The sequence below is a fragment of the Colias croceus genome, chromosome 24 (assembly GCF_905220415.1).
Source record: "Colias croceus chromosome 24, ilColCroc2.1".
Classification (NCBI taxonomy): Eukaryota; Metazoa; Arthropoda; class Insecta; order Lepidoptera; family Pieridae; genus Colias; species Colias croceus.
Window position 1 is genome coordinate 5,735,299 of NC_059560.1, and position 18,280 is coordinate 5,753,578.

An 18,280-nucleotide genomic window follows, 5' to 3' on the forward strand; every position below is an offset into this window, starting at 1 on the left:
GTTAAGATAAATTTTAAGTGTACAGTAAAAGCATCCTTACATTGGGAGTAATCCCGTTCCAGCCTTTTAGGACGTCCACTGCAGGACATAGGCCTCCCCCAAAGATTTCCATAACGACCGATCACCAGCGGCCTGACTCCAGCGGCTCCCCGCCACTTTGATCAGGTCGTCTGTCCACCTCGTTGAAGGCCGTCCCACACTGCGACGTCCTGTACGTGGCCGCCATTCGAGAACCTTTTTGCCCCAACGGCCATCGGTTCTGCGGGCTATATGCCCAGCCCAACGCCACTTCAACTTACTAATACGGTGGGCTATGTCGGTGACTTTAGTTCTTTTGCGGATCTCCTCATTTCTGATTCGATCACGCAAAGAAACCCCAAGCATAGCCCGTTCCATAGCTCGTTGAGCGACGCGAAGCTTGTTGGGAGTAATAAGTAATAACTATCTAAATATTTTTATACCATTTGCCCTAGTTTCAAAATGGTGGTGCCATCAACGTAAAACTAATACATATTTGATTCTAGCAATACTATTTAATTCACAATAAATTAATTTGTTTTACGTCATCATTGTGCCGATAACAGTCGCTATTGTGTATTGATATTAGTGAATACATTGTTTTTTAATTCATATGTGTTATAGTTCAAGGTTCAATTTACTTTACTCGATACTCGATAGAACTGTCTTGGACAAATCGAATATTAATAACTTCTATTTTAGGAACATATTTGATTACTTTACAGTGGGACTGTATTGTATAATATTAACTGTTTATAACGCTAATGGTTCATTAATGGGTGACCAGTATATTTGTAAATATTTATATTATTAATTAATTAGTACCGTAGACACAATAACGATTAAAGTATTTTAACTGATTTGCCGGCGGTCTTACTTGCTGGTTACCTACCCGTACCCAGCGAGTATAGCAGGCTTGCTAATCCAGATTCCAGAGTATCTATATGTGTATGATACAGATCAGCTGATTTTGCGTTTAAAAAATCCAAACATTGTTACAAAGCTTCTCGATTATAATAATTATGTATTTGTATAGTTTGTTTTTTTTCAGGATTCGAAATTATTGAAGTTAAACTTCTTTATCGGGGTTGGAAAAAAATTTAGTGTAACATTTTTTCGTTACGCGTGACATTTTTCCGTTACGCGCCATCTTTTTTTTATCCCTACCACGCGTGATTCGACGTATTTCTGTAAAGTTGCATATAGTAAATTATTTTTTGAAAAATAAGGTCATAAAGAAGTTTCACTTCTTACGTGTGTACACTAGTACACGCACACATTTTTTTCTTATTATTCCAGATTCCTAACATTTGACCGTGCTTTATATCTAAGCTCAGTCTATTCCCTCAATTATTATACTATTCTTTCCCGTGTATTCCCTTCACGGATTACATAATATCTTGTATTCGCAGGCCCGTCCGCGGCATGTCGGCGGTGGTGGTCGGCGCCGGGCCGGCGCACGCCTGCTTCTTCGCGACGTATGAGCAGAGCAAGCACACGCTGTCACAGTTGACGAGGCATCGGCACGACCATATCACACACGGTAATTGTAATTTGTTTATTAGTAGGTGGTTTTGGTTTTGGTCCTTCGAGGCCCTTTGACTCGCTTAAAGGTGGGTCCCCACGGCCTGATTTCTTCACAGATCCGACCGTGCCAGACCAGACCACAGGCCGTGGGTATCGACAGGCATTATCGGATGCGCCGATACCCACGGCCTGTGGTCTGGTCTGGCGCGGTCGGATCTGTGAAGAAATCAGGCTATGGGAACCCACCTTAACTGAGGATGTTTATTTTGCCTTGAGACTTGATATCGGTATGAGTATCTGTTACTTCTGGAGTTGTATTTAAAATATCTACATGTGATTTAAAGCATCGCTTAGCCTTTGTGTTCAGTTTGCCATTTGACTTCAAGTTCAGAAAATGTTGATCTATTATTTTTCTCATATTTCCGATCTTACTCTTAAATAGCGTGGCAAATTCATAATCAATGCTTTATTTCGACGTACTCTATTAAAAAGTATACACAGAGAGATTCTATTTCCAAAGCATTGTTTACCCGTACCCTAAGTATCAAGTTTCTATTAGCTCCCGTTTGCGCAAAAGCGTTCATAGAATTGCTATTTTTAACATTATTTTCCCTTTTAAAGGTCTATCTGGATGTTTGGCGTCACTCATTCACGATGCTGTATCAAATCCAACAGAAGGTAAGTCAATATATTTTCCTTTTATATCTTTACTTATTATATGAGACGTAAATGTAGCAGACAACTAACTGTAAACAAATATTACTACTTTAATTGATATGGTATGTAATTCTCGTAAAGTTCTTGCTATGGTTGAGTGAATTATACGTGGTTTTTGCTTCATATTGTATGTAACTATAAAATATTCAATATTCATTCAAGTCTTATTCATATTTACTCAAACAACCATCATAAATTGATAACAACATGCGGTTAGAATCAATGACTATGAAAACCAATATCTAGGAGAATATAAAAGATCCTACTTGTTGTACACGGCAATTCAAATCCTAGATTACTACTGCTGAACCTGTGATATAAGACATTCTGAAAATTTTAAAAAGTGGGTTAATAATAGGTGTCATAATATGAATTGCATAAAAGATATTCTGCTTCGACATGCGGTATTCTATTCCAAAATTCTTACAATTCATAGGTAATTAGAAACTAGGTTTCCGCCCGCGGCTTCGCCCGCGCAGTCAAAGAAAAACCCGCATAGTTCCCGTTCCCGTGGGATTTCCGGAATTGCGTCATTTTCCCGGGATAAAAAGTAGCCTATGTCTGGGGTATCAAAATATCTCCATACCAAATTTCATGACAATTGGTTCAGTAGTTTAGGCGTGATTGAGTAACAGACAGATAGACAGAGTCACTTTCGCATTTATAATATTAGTATAGATTTCGAGAATTTCCAAATAGGTAGATAATTGTATGTGGATTCTTTTATTTAGAATTGGACGTTGCTCCCGTTTTACATGATTGTCTTTATTAGTTTATGACGCGAACACAACTTTGTTAGCATTGTGTTGCAGCGCTCTTTGCAATGCTCTTAATTGATTATTGCTAAGGATACTTACACATGGGTGCTGGTTTTTTTGCGATGTTCATTGCGTCTGGAAAATAGTGTGGATGAGCTATATCAGGCCATAGATTCTTTCAAGTTTTACTTGTCTACCTATGTCTGTCTGTGTTTTACCTAGTCTGAAACGAAATAAATTATTATGACTTTGACTGTAATATTTTAAACTTATACATACTCAGGTCGGAACACAAACCTTCATTTACTGCTTAAATGCAATGATCAAGTTTGACAAGTCTATTTGCACTCATTTAGATCCGGAGGATCAAATAATATCAGAAAATGATGGCATTCCATTTCAACGTAGAACTTTTCAAAGCAAAAATGTGTTTAATATCGATATGTTTAAAGTTGAAAATTAAAATAATACCTGCATTGTACATAACGTATCATTAACAGCATTAATTACGTAGCTAGCATAAGCACGTGTTGTTATGCTCATTACCTAGGTATTGGTTGGTGACTGCTAGTGACAAGTTGTAACGCACTAGATATTTGGAATTAATTGTATTGTCTTTTGAGTATATGGTATGGACACTTCTGTGAAAAGTAGTCACTGTTAGGGTGCTTTTCCACCAGATATGTGCGAGGAGGCATAGTGATAATTATTTACTATTAGCGGTTCGCCCCGGCTTCGCCCGTGAAACGATTACGTTTTCTCTCGATAAGAACCGTCCTCGTGCTTCAAGGAATATTATAAAAAAAGAAAAAATGAAATCGGTTCAGCCGTTCTTGTTTTACGCTTACCAACACATTTAGCGATTCATTTTTATTATATAGATTAACGTTTTAATAAAGTACATCTCGAAGGATGAGTATTTATATAAATCACACAACCGTTAGCCGTATTCAGATAACATTATTTTTTTTACTGAATTAATACCAAGGGATATATGAATCACCAAAGTTGGTATACTTTATATTCTGCACGAAGCAATCTCGTATGGCTAGAAGAATTATGTTTCTTTCAATTGAACTCAATTTTATTTAAGTAACCAATACGTGTTTTGAATGACTTCATAATTTCTTGTAAATAGCTGGAAAAAACACGTGGCGAATGCATTTTCCTCATATGCTATATCTTATATCTTATACTTATAAAGGTGAAGAGTTTGTTTGTTTGTTTGAACGCGCCAATCTCAGGAAATACTGGTCCGATTTGAATTTTTTTTTCGGTTTTAGATAGCCCATTTAACGAAGAAGGCTATAGGCTAAATATCATCACGCTAAGACCAACGGAAGCAGAGCAATGCGGGTAAAACCGCGGGGCACAGCAAGAATAACATATATGATTTTATTATAAATTATAATGCATATCTCTTGTAAATAATGTTATCTCGGTGCAAACAATGTGCGTTGTATTTTTTCTAATAATAACATGGAATTGTGAGCTAATTACTATGATATGATGTGATGTTGATTGTTGAGTATCTACCGAGAAATGTGAATAATATACGAGCTTCAGTTTGACTTTTAAGTTTTTGTAAGCTCTTCTGGGAACTTCTTGGAAAGTAGAAATATATTATACTAGCTTTCCACACGCGGAATCGCCCGCGCAGTCAAAGAAAAACCCGCATAGTTCCCGTTCCCATGGGATTTCCGGAAAAAAACCTATCCTATGTCTCGGAGTAAAAAATAGCCTATGTCCTTTCTCGGATATCAAAACATCTCTATACCAAATTTCATGCAAATTGGTTCAGTAGTACAGGCGTGATTGAGTAACAGACAGTTACTTTCGCATTTATAATATTAGTACCTATGGATCTAGGTACAGTTGTGTATGTGTTACCTACAGATTATTTCAAATGTCTTATTTTGGGTTTTCAACTTTCTACATACCAAATTTCCACAACGAGTAACAAACATCCATCCTCACAAACTTTCGTATTTATAGTAGGTATTAGTAGGATGAATGCATTCGATCATATTCCTCCCCATAACGAAGGCTAGATTCACATTTATATCTATTTAATAACATGAAACGAGTTATCAAAACGTTGAATTAAAATTAATTATTTTATTCACAGTTGTTTACTTTTCATATCATACATTCGAAAATGTTTAAGTAACAGATATGAGCAAAGAAGTAAATAGATCTTAGTGCGCCGTTTTTAATGCACACATTGTGTAATTATTATCACTCGTTACATACGTACTTATGTAAAAAACAAAGTCGCTTTCTTTCTCCCTATATCCCTATGCTGAAATCTTTAAAACTACACAACGGATTTTGATGCGGTTCTTTTTAGTACATAGAGTGGTTCAAGAGGAAAGTTTAATTATTTTTTAGACAACGTGGGCAAAGCCACGTGCAGAAAGCTCATATAAAATAATTAAAAGCAATAGTGAATCTCCATTTCATTCTGCATCATTGTAGCAAGAATACAATAATGCTAATTAAATATTATTGTATTCTTGTTACAATATCGTCAATGGGTACTTCCCCACCGCAAGGCTACTTATTTATGCCGCAGCATGCTATAAGTATAAACCTTATATTTTTCTATGCTTGGCCGTAGATAGGATACCATTAACTTATCATATAGTATTGTGACAAAGTATTAACACCTGAAAAAGAAAATTTTCAAGATGGCTTTTGTAAACTTTTTCATAGTCACATTTCTTATTTATTTATTTATTATCTGTGTATGTATTTGTATACTTACTCTTATATTTATCTATACTATAAGAGATAGCAGAAGAGTTTGCTTGCTTGTTTGTTTGGACACGCTAATCTCAGGAACTGGAGGACCGATTGCAATAATTCTTTCATCGTTGTTTATAGTTTATGTAGGTACGTGATCCCTGATATATAGGCTATATTGTATAATTTATATATAATGTGCCACGGGCAAAGACGTAGCGGACTACCAATTATTGGTATCGACTAACGCATAATTTAATCAACAAATAGTTTTCACGTACGATTTATCATAGTATCGTGACTATACAATATTGAGTATAACATCGTAGGTAGGTATAACGCGTCGCGGAAGAATTCCAACCAATACCCGCGGCCCCATCATTAAAGCGGCTCGACGGAACACAGTGGGGTTTTAGTCGGTAGGAATCCGACATAACCCACGGCTCCTTCCCCGGGGGCAGTGGGTATCTTTGGAAGATTTCCCCACTAAAAAAAAAAAAAAAAAAAAATAAAATAAAAAAAAAGTAGGTATAACGCAAGAAGCTTATATCTAATACACTGGAGATTGCACTATGACCATTGACTTGTCACAAGAAAATATAACCTTGAATGACGTCAGTGTTGTTTTTTGTCTCTTTCTGTGGGTGACCACACTGGTTTGTATATTCAGGATTTTTCGAAATAGAAAAAACTAAAAATCATGGTCTATAAATAATAACGACATATATTTTTAACAGTATTAATTATATTATAATATTACTGGCCATACTTTATAGGTACATACAATTTTAATTGGAATGATAGTTTTAAATAACTCTTGGCTACAAAGCCTGGATATGAACCGATATATAGCATTAACATCCTTTGTAAATAGAGGAAAGTTGTGTTTTGCATCAGATGCTGTTTACCAAATTGTAAGCTACTCAGATCTTCTTTTTAAACGCGTTGCTTCGACGGGTCAATTTCAAGCCAAAATCATCAAAGAAAAACTGTTTATAATAAACGCCTTGCACAAATTTCAGCTAACTTTACAAAGTTTATTTTTCAAAAGGTATTTTTTTCTGGGTCGTAATCCTCAGTAATTTTACCCTTGATGGGCACATATATTTCTTTTTATTTTACTTTTTGGAAAGCTGAAATACCTAAAACAAAAAATATGAGGTAAGTTAAAAAAGTATAAATTTCAATGTAAAAACGAACAATCTTATAACTACATGTGAGTGCAATACCGATGTCGAGTGTTGTTTCATTACTAGTAAAAATCTTGAAAATGGTGTTTTAAATTTCATCATAATATTGTTATTACAATATATTCTCTTCACTATCCATAAAAACTCGTCATCATGGTTACCTTACTTGTTAATTTTGTTTATTGAAAACTTGTTGAAAAATGATAAAGTATTAGGAAAATAACAAATTTAACATGACTGCTTTCTAAAATGATGCAAAATTTTACAATTTTTGCCATTGAAATGATTCTAAACAGGTAAATGCAGGAGTATTGAGGAATATTGTAAATAACGTAAATATACACTTGCCTGTGAAATTCTTTGCCAGAATTTGGTGTCCAAACACTTCTGCAATTTTTCACAATGCAATACATTATTTATATTCGGAAAATATTTATTAAATACGCAACAATATTAACTTAAATATTCGAAACGACGCAATTTTTTTGACACTTATGCCATATTGTCAAAGTGAGAGTTGCTACAATTTTATTATGGTAACTACCCATAATCAGGGAGTTTCGCTTTTTAATAATTGGTCCAGATACTTATTTTATTTAGCATAAATAATAATTGTCTCATCCAACAATGCTTCTGAATGACGTTGTTGGCAATTTATCAACAAACTCATGTACAAAAACTAACCTTTTGCACAGAATATTACGGCATACATAGTAGCCTTGGGAAAACTTCGTATTAACAGTGGCAATACCAAGTTAGGTGTGAAAGTGATAAAACACAACAATTTTCTTGTTACACGTCAAATGTTCATACCGAAATCTCCAGTGTATAAGATATAAGCTTCTTGGTATAACGCCGCGCTGTGTGGGACGTCAATTGGTAGATAGGCGTAACTAGATCCGGTGATGATTGTCAAGTAGTTAGAGCTCAGTCACGGTACGTACTCATTTGTATGCAAAAAATTCGCCACTATTAATGAGTATAAGTGTTATTTGCTTATGGACAGGTTGTGCAATATAGGAACGATTATATAAAATGAATTGTGCATTTTTTTTTTTGTAAGAAGAATTGTGTCTGTCATTCTTGGTAGGGTTGTTTGTTTGGTTTATAAATTTGACTAGCTGTCCCGGCAAACGTTTTGCCGTACTATTATCACTTAGGGGTATGAAAAAAAGATGTTGGCCGATTCTCAGATCTATCCAATAGACATTCAAAATTGAATGAGCCTTTTCGGAATAGTATGGTAACTTACATTGTGACACAAGGGTTTATAATTATATAGAGACTTGCTTACCGCCCGCGGCTTCGCCCGCTTTCTCTAAAAGATTTGAGATTTAAACTATCTAGAACTGCATGCACGTGTGTGAATTTTATTATAATCGGTTAAGTGGTTTAGGAGTCCATTGAGGACAAACATTGTGACACGAGAATTATATATATATTAAGATAGAACTGTGTAAGATGTGTTTGAGGTATATGTATTTTGTTGCAGTTTTTTTACCCGAATGCGCCTCTGATATCAAAATTTATTTATTCTTCATTTATTACATTGCAATGGCTCGCGCTACACATTGTAAACCGGTTAATTCGCATAGGTAGATAACTAAGGCATAATGAATTTTTTATATCGCACAATACTCGCCAATTCAAATGTAACAGACATTTGAATTTCCAAGGATAAAATAGAAACGAGCATATTATGTGCTGATATTATGTGACCAATGCGTTAGTGCTGATTTACACAGGGTCAGTAACTGACTACAAATTCGAGGCAAATCAGTGCTGACCCGAAAAAAAACCCTGTGTAAACAGATTTGAAGTCAGTACAGAGGCTTGAAGTCTATGTAAACAGTTAAAGTCTGCCGAAATTCGGCGCCGCGACTGACTTGTCTACTGACCCTGTGTAAATCAGCACTTAGAAGAAATAAAACTTAAGTTTTTAATAAGTATCTACAATTTATTATTTAATATAATAGTCTCTAATTAGTGCAATTTTATATTAATGCACACGTGGTTTGGTATTTGTTTCAAACTATGTATCTGTTTTCAAGCTCACTATCTTTAAGAAGCCCATTTGAATCGAAATTATTTACCACCGGTCCGAAAGTCTACAGAGAATAGCCGACGTTTCATTTCTTAGAAACAATTCAGCTCTAATCATTTCCTCTAAATATAAGTAAATATTCCGCGTTATACTTCTTGCATTTGGTACCAAAAATTCAATAAGGCAAAAACGATGGATCACGGTATCAAATGCAATGACCTTGACATCATGTTCTCGAACGATCTATGGCATAATGACACATATGGGCAGGACGCTCATAAACATTGCAATGTTGTGCTGATTCAGTTTTTATATAGATTAATTAATCGTAGTTCCAATACAATAGAAGTTGTATAAAGTAATGTTTAATATGTATCCATTTTCCTTAATGCATGTGCATTGAGGAAATTTAACTTTTTAAATTAATTTAAAAATGGGAACTATATTTTCTATCACCAAAATTTATATTTGATAAATAGATCTATCACCACGAAATATTTTCGTTCTCAGATAAACAAAAATTGTTCCCAGGTATGAATTATCAAATTAATGTTATTATATGTGTAAAATAAGAGATCGATAACCAATAAAATTACATTGCATTACATGAATATAAACTTCGTTCTTATAATAACAGTTTTGTTACTTAAATAATAGCTCTGTGCTCAGAATGGTAGATCTGTCACCAAATAAATCCAAACCAGCGCTGATTATTCAGTGATTATTGTTTTGTAACAATAAATATTGATTATTTTAACTTTAATTAAGTGTTTTATCTACAATTATGCTAACCATAAGCCAGCTATTAAACCAGAGCTGATTATTCAGTGGTTATTATTTTTAAGAATAAATATTGATTATTTTAACTTTTAGTAACATAATATGATTTATTGGTGATCTCTTTAAATTAGTTTGCTTAAATACTTATTAGGACACACCTATTATAATACATACAAAAACATTTATTTGGTACTAGACCTTATATCTCAGGATTTTAGGTGATTTATTGTGGAACTGATTTTGCATTGTTTGGTGACTACATTTTGGTGACAGATCTACTATTTTGAGGACAAACCCTATTATTTAAGAAACACAAAACTAATTAAATTGGTGATAGCTTAAATGATACCCTTTAAAAATTTAAATTAATAAAATTTTAAATTAATTTAAAGTTAAATTTCCTGAACGGTCTCTTCGATTTAATATGTTTGTCATAAAAATGTATTGAATAAAAATAAATATGCAATGGGGCTGCCATGAACATTCGTTCAAAAGCCCAGAAATAAATGATTGAAAAAAAAAATTAGACCTGAGGCATTATAGATATTAGGTACCTATTCACCTATTCATAGATAAAAGAAATACTCATGAATAGGTATATATCGTCTATGTAAAGTTACAGACAGAACACTGTCAAGAGCCCGCGTGGCCTCACTCGTATGCGACCAGCTGTTCTTACGTGAAGGAGTAACATACATCCATTCTCGCAAACTTTCACGTTCATAATATTAGCAGTTTCTTCCCGGTTCTTCTCCATAGATACTGCTTTCCGAATCGGTGGTAAATTTTAAAAATATGTGATGCAAAAGTGCTTCTAGAAGTCTAATTGAATAAATAAATGTTTGAGTTTGATAAAATAGGATTGTAATTATTTTGCAGTTATCAAAGTCCACTTAATGTAAATATTCAAATACTTTCCGTCCTTAACATTAACACATTTAGCGTCATTGTTTTCTATTTAAAATTCAATTCAATTCAACGATCGTGTAATATAAGGTAATTGTACTGTTTTGATGAGATTCGATTATGTAATTAAATGATAGATGTCTTGATTGTTAACGTTATAAGTATAACTATAGTATTGAAGGCCAAAAATATTGTTTTAATATCGCAAATATGTATAGTTGAGGCTTCGACAAAGCTTATTCGACAATGTTTTAGAATTTAGATTATAAAGTTATGGACATATTAAGAGTGGGCATAAAGTCAGAGAATTTCTAAAGTTATGGGCCCCGCCCTAGCGCGCCATGCCGCGCGCAATCATTCTTCCATCATACACGGCTCACCGTACTTACGTAAAGTTCATCGGACGCTAAATTAAACACAATATTCTTCGCGCGTTCAACGCGTATTTTCGGTAGTTAGTATACAGTGAAGTTGAAATCATGGCAAATTATGTAATATGATAATTTATTATTATTTTTTAATTTTTATTTATAACTATTGATGATAATCTATACGTATATAATAAAACAGTAAAAAAAGTGTATACGTATGTAATATATTCAAAAAAACGATATTAGGGAAACAGTATAGAGCACGAATCCGTAAAAAATTCTGTCTGTTTGTTTATGTCTGTTTGTTTGTATGATTTGAATGAATGTTAAATTGTTGTGTTTATACTTTATATTATATTTATTATATACTAGCTTTCCGCCCGCGGCATCGCCCGCGCAGTCAAAGAAAAACCCGCATAATTCCCGTTCCCGTGGGATTTCCGGGATAAAACCTATCCTATGTCCTTTCTCGGGTATCAAAATATCTCTATACCAAATTTTATGCAAATTGGTTCAGTAGGCGTGATTGAGAGTTACTTTCACATTTACAATATTAGTACAATATTAGTATAATATTAGTACAAGGTAAATTAGCTTGGAGAAATTTTTGCATATCTAGTGGTGTGTATATTACTCAGATCTTAGAGCGCGTTTCCACTATAACGTTCAGGCCTATACAAAAATGTTTCGATATCCTTACATTACTATTTAATTTTATACTTATTCCTAGCAACACTCTGATTTTTGTTTTCAATAAAAACAAGTTTTTATTTGAAAGAAAATGGTTTTGACTTTATAAAAAAAAAATAATTATCATTCAATTTCACGTTCTTGAGCAAACGACAAAACGACTACCGTGAAACAATAAAATATCGTATCCATAATAATTTGTTTCGTTATTAATATTTGACCGTAATAATTACGAAACAAAACAAATAAATAAATCGTCACTTGATAGTTGAAAGTGGAAACACGCACAAAACCAGAATAAACCAGTTTACGCTGTCCGCAGGTACCACGTGCAGTCCGTGAGTCGCTTGGTACCGTTAGAACATAAAGCACACATTTCATTCAAAAGTTATAATTATTACGTAATTGTTAAATTTTGTATTTGTTGATTGTTGTTATTATTTGTTATTATTGTTATAATATTTGTTGAAGTGTTTAATTTGTGTGTAAGTGTTGTAACTTTATATTGTTAATTGTTAATGTAAAAGTTATACGTATGTTAAATGTGCAAATATTAAAATAAAGTTTCATCTTTTTCAGAGGAGAAACACATATAGTTTAATTTAAAATCCCATATACAGGGTTATTTGTAAAATACCGGCAACCTCGCAGGATAGCTAACATCATAAGTAACATTTGTTCTACGACTTTTGGCTGTTGGCATAACGAAATAAATTATTTTTAAATGATTTTTTAAGCTTTTATTGTACTCTCCTAACGTTTGTAAGTCTATGTTCTACTCATCATCGAAAGGACAACCGCGACGCGACGCCCCCTTTCCCCTCCCGTTCGCTTCTTGTTTACGTAATTTTTGAGCTGCGCGTAGAGTTTATAATATTCAAACGGAAAATGAAATGAACATTTATTTTTTTATGAAAATAAAATCTAACATAATATCAAAAGTCGTAGAACAATTATTAATGTTGTTACTTATGATGTAAGGTATCTTGTCCTGCGAGGTTGCTAGTGTTTTACAAGTAACCCTGTATATATAATAAAAACTAAAAATAAAATGTTGTTTTTTTTATTTGCTGACCATACACTACTACAAACGCAAAAATTTAGCAAAATTAGAAAATCCCCGAATTTGCATTCGCGAGTGTATTCATACTTAGGGTTGCCAAACAGTATTCTACTGTTTTTCACTAAATTATACTTTTTACTGTTTAACAAATAAAAAGTATTTATACAAAAGACTGTTTTCAGCATAAAAGTGCAAACACATAATATAGACAGTATAATGTGTTACATTTAGACGCTCACAATTTTTTTTTATTTAGTCAGAGGGCACACACTACAATAAATACTGTTTGTTTTGCTAAAATACTGTTTAATATTTTTTTTTACACGGTCGTAAGAGACGCCATGGACAGAGACCGGTGGAGGCAAATCATCCGCTCCAGATGCAACCCTGATGCTGACCACGATCCTCAGACATGAGGGACCGACAAGAGAGAGAGAGAGACCTGAATAATGAATATACGTACTTTATTTCTTGTAAAAAAAGTTGGCAACCCTATTCATAGTGTTTGTTTATAATATAGGAGTGGCAAGGTCGCCGTCGCGTCGCGCGCAATTGCTGCTATCACCGTCGCTTGAAACCGGCGCTCCAAAAATGCGCGCGTGCGTGCTCCAACGCGCAGGACTGTCGCGAAATTTCTCTTATTGGATTTCGTATGTAGGCATTGTACTGAATGTTGTTTCATATGAGCGCAATCGAGAGCGCTCCGTTTCGCGTGTTACTTATGAATGATATATGTATTTTATTTGTAACGTAGTCTCATGTAGAGAAAACGTACATATTTACGTTTTCTCTACATGAGAACCATCCTTCATCCTTCAAGGGATACAATAAAAAAAGAATTATCGAAATCGGTTCAGCCGTTCACACGTGATACCGTGACAACGCGAAACGGGTTTCATTTTTATATATACAAATATTTAGACGAGTAAAGTTACTTATTTTATTTAATTTTACGATAGATTTCAAATAATGAGCAGGTATAACTTTATAATTTACTAGAGGTCCGCCCCGGCTTCGCCCGTGGTACATATGTATTTCGCAATAAAAAGTAGCCTATGTCCTTTCTCGGGTATCAAAATATCTCCATACCAAATTTCATGCAAATTGGTTCAGTAGTTTAGGCGTGATTGAGTAACAGACAGACAGACAGAGTTACTTTCGCATTTATAATATTATAGTATGGATTATAATTATTTATGGGAGTTCACTGCACCAGTGATTATTATAATACAGATTGTGAATATATTATATTATATATATCTACTATTCACAACCTATTTACGTTATTTACTGGAACAACCATAGGAATCTACAAATAGGTAGTAGGTAATCATAGTAGTAATGGTAATAAGTAATAAATAAAAAAATATACTAGGTACATATAAATCTTTCTTGATTTTATTTATGTAACACTATGAATGAAATATTTGTATACATATAATATATACCTATATATATGTTTGTATACCTAAGATCGTCGCGTCAATACTCAGCCCACGGAAACGAATTTATGCATTTGCATAAATTCGTGTGAGTGTGATAAGATATTACATATTTATGTAATATCTAAACTCACCTGCATAAAGTTTCTGAAATGAATCGAAAGTCGTATTTTTTATTAATACATATTAATAAATAATAATTATTATTATTTATTATAAATAATAATTAGGTATTTAATAATATGATTACAATACTATACTTATCTTCGAAAATTAGTTAGATATCATTTAAATATGAATCTCTTTTAGTTCTCGTTTCTGAAGTTTCAATTGTCTTTTGTTGTTTACCATTTTCAAAAAAACAATATTGAAACAATATTATTAAAAAAATCGGCGCGCGGCACAGCAATTTAAGCATGGTCTACTCGTCTCAACGGAGCGATAGCGTCTGATGTATGAAATAGAATTATGTTTGAAGCTCCTAGAACGTGCGATGCAAGATGATTTCTTGCGTAATTAAAAATATAGTAAGCGCCAAAAGTGTTTTATCGTGATTAAATCATAACAAAAAGTAATTAGACAAAAGTGGTATAACAAAGTTCTCACAAATGTTTCAATATAATTGTTTATGAAAAAAATAACATAATAGGCATAACCATGTCAAGTAAAAAACGTCAAAGTGTGAAATTTAGAGGTAACTTCGTGAATTATTTCTATCGAGTCAATTTCAATATTTTATGTTTTTGATCAAACAGGATAATCGAAAATATCATCAAGTTTTACATATATTTTATTTTTTATATTTGGTCTTGAATATTACACGTATCAACTAAATGTTGATTGGTGATTTGACTTTAGTCGCGTTCTTAAGTCATGCTCAAATTGAAAAATATATTTGAAAAAGTGTTCATTTACAGAAAATGTGAAATGTATAAATAAATAAACAATCCATCTTTATATACAAACCGGTAGTCGTTTTTCACACAAAGCGTTTCTTATATTATAAAATATAAATTATATATAAATTAAAATAGACAAACATACATTTTACAAATCTTTATTAATAAAACCACACAAAAAAAGGCATTCATGTTATTGTATTGCTTTTTATAACCAAGGATTTTCTCAATACAAATAAATTTTATAGCAGTCAATTCTTATTTCGTTTCTCCCTATTACAAAAAAAAAATGTGTACCTACGTGTACTAGTGTACGCACGTAAGAAGTGAAACTTCTTTATGACCTTATTTTTCAAAAAATAATTTACCATATGCAACTTTACAGAAATACGTCGAATCACGCGTGGTAAGGATAAGAAAAAGATGGCGCGTAACGGAAAAATGTCACGCGTAACGAAAAAATTATACACTAAATTTTTTTCCAACCCCGATAAAGAAGTTTCACTTCAAAAAAGCTGATTATTATTAATCTTATTGCTGTTAAATTGTTACCATTTCTTTTAACTACCATTGGTTCGCTTCTCGATTCTATCTAGTAAAAACTTAAAACAAAGTTCGCTGCAACTCGACCGCAATTCCCCTGTATTCATCAATGAAAGAGATTTATATGGGTTAGTACAGTGCGAGTCAACGACTCGACGCGATATGGGTTTATAGTTGAAGGACGCGGTTCGCGGGTGATAACAGTATCGGCAGACACGCACGTGGACTGTGATAAACGGATGATGTTTATAGGTATAGTGAGATATCGGCGAGTGTGAGTTTTGTTACCGTGATAGGGGTAGTTTTAGCCAATAGGAAGACGGAAGTAAAGTTGGTAGTAATAGATAGGCGATTTCAATAATGTCAAAAAGTATGAGTCATGTTTTCTCTTCTGTAGTATGGAAGAAACTTTTGATATAGAAGTAGGAGTTTAGACTTTCGTGCAATGTCAAAAATTCAAAATAAGACCTTTTTAGTGGTCTTTACTGGACGTAGAACTCAACAGCTCAATAATGTCACGCTTGACGCGATAACCACTGTGCCGAAAAGGCGTTCAGATAGAACAAATTAATCTACACTAATATTATAAAGAGGAAAACTTTGTTTGTTTGTTTGTTTGTTTGATTGTAATGAATAGGCTCATAAACTACTGGACCGATTTTGATGAAATTTGGCCAGACAATCTTTAGACCCTGAGAAAGAACATAGGCTACTTTTTATTGCGAAATATGTACCACGGGCGAAGCCGGGGCGGACCGCTAGTAGATAATAATTTGTTAACAACTTAACAGTGTAGTATTTTCAAATTTATCTTCCGCATTTAGGTGAAAGATTCTTATACGTTTCTCCAAATTTATTGTTTTGTTTTTTAATATCTAGTATAAATATAAAACATCTTAAAAACAACAGATAGCGACCGGTGTAATAAATAGCACAGTAACACAGTATGCAGTACATACCTATTTGTTAAAGGTCGTGGCCTCACGATAAACATAATCAACGGGCTTTGGATAACAGTGTTTTAATATAGTGATAGGATAAAGCTCTTGGTATCTTTACTTTTTTTAGTATTTAAATTTCATGCAAATTGGTTCAGGTAACAGACAGACAGACAGAGTTACTTTTGCATTTATAATATTAGTATCTTTTTAACTTAGCTTTTTAATACGTTATTTTAAATTTGAATATTCAAATCATATTATGAGTTAATTATTCTGCTATTCATTAAAAGCAACTATGAATTAATAATTTTGACGATTTTTATATTTAGTAAACTTGAATTAAAATCCGCGCACATGATATGAAACCCAAATTGTCTTTAAAATAAACATTTTTTATTCGATACAGTGGAATACCATCTACTCTGATTTTTAACTGATGTTCCCGAAAACATAATTCCTAATTTTTTTAAGATCGTGTAGTTTATCTACACGAGCGAAGCCGCGGGTTGCTACTACATTATAAATATTTGATTATGTGAATGCAAATGATTTTATATTATATCAGAATGTAATAGTTTTTGCTTGTTACCTAGACAAAAACGGCTGAATAGATTTGCATGAATTTTAATTTGGCACTAGGTAATAAATTAAAAACTGGTTGAAAATTCGAGATATAAAATTGTCATTTCTATTCTTTGAGTTGACTTTTGAATTTATTTTATCTATGAATAAAATATTTTTTATTACTGTCTAGTCACTAGACAGTAATAAAAAAATATACATATTTTTATCACTGTATTAATAATTCAAATGGTGTTGAAAACATGCTTTGTAAAATTCTTCTAAATAGATAACCTATACACTCACTTGTCGCTATTTTTCGAATGCTATCAATGTATGAGGAATTAAAAAAATAACCAGCCAAGTGCGAGTCTGACTCGCGCATGAAGGGTTCCGTACTTTCATCTATAATAGAAAATAATTTATTAAAAGGGGTTCCTTAATATATATCCTTTTTATTTTTAGTATTTGTTGTTATAGCGGCAACGGAAAAACATCATTTGTCAAAATTTCAACTTTCTAGCTATCACGGTTTATGAGATACAGACATACAGACAGCGGAGGCTTAGGCCGTTTTACTCTTTGAGTACGGAACCCTAAAAACTGACAATGATATTATACCTACAAATAATTATAAGTTGTGTGTCATAGGTCTGTATAAGATAAGCATAATAATATGTGTTTGGGATGCGATAGCAGAACTTCATAAATAACTTCATTACCTTCGATGCTCTTTCTTCCGGGCGAAACTAAACACACAAAATTATAAAAATGTTTAATTACCTTCCCGCTGATACCTAGAACAAAAAATAGTGCGTGCGTACAAAGTACACATGTCAGAAGTGAAACTAGCTATGCTACGTTCGTCCTTTCTCACTCTCTCTCTCTCCCTCTTCTCCGAAAAAAGCTGTGCACATTATTATTATTGCGTTCCATCCGTGAAAAAGTTACACTCATGCGCCTGTAGAAGTGTCACTTTACAAAACAAAATATAAACAAAACATGAAAACAATTTCGTAACCCATATACGAAAACGACCCTCCCGGGTCATCGCTTCACCAGTGTCCTATAGTAGCCCTGTACTT

General features: G+C 33.2%; 1 protein-coding gene across 2 annotated transcripts in view; it reads left to right on the forward strand.

The window, feature by feature from the left end:
* Positions 1–18,280, forward strand: part of LOC123702674 (mitoferrin) — a 39,510-nt gene that overhangs the window by 16,838 nt on the left and 4,392 nt on the right. For both annotated transcript variants that reach the window (XM_045650441.1, XM_045650440.1), the window contains exons 3-4: positions 1,431–1,561; positions 2,167–2,223. In XM_045650441.1, the coding sequence (XP_045506397.1) occupies positions 1,431–1,561; positions 2,167–2,223 (188 nt within the window). The remainder of the gene's footprint in view (positions 1–1,430; positions 1,562–2,166; positions 2,224–18,280) is intronic.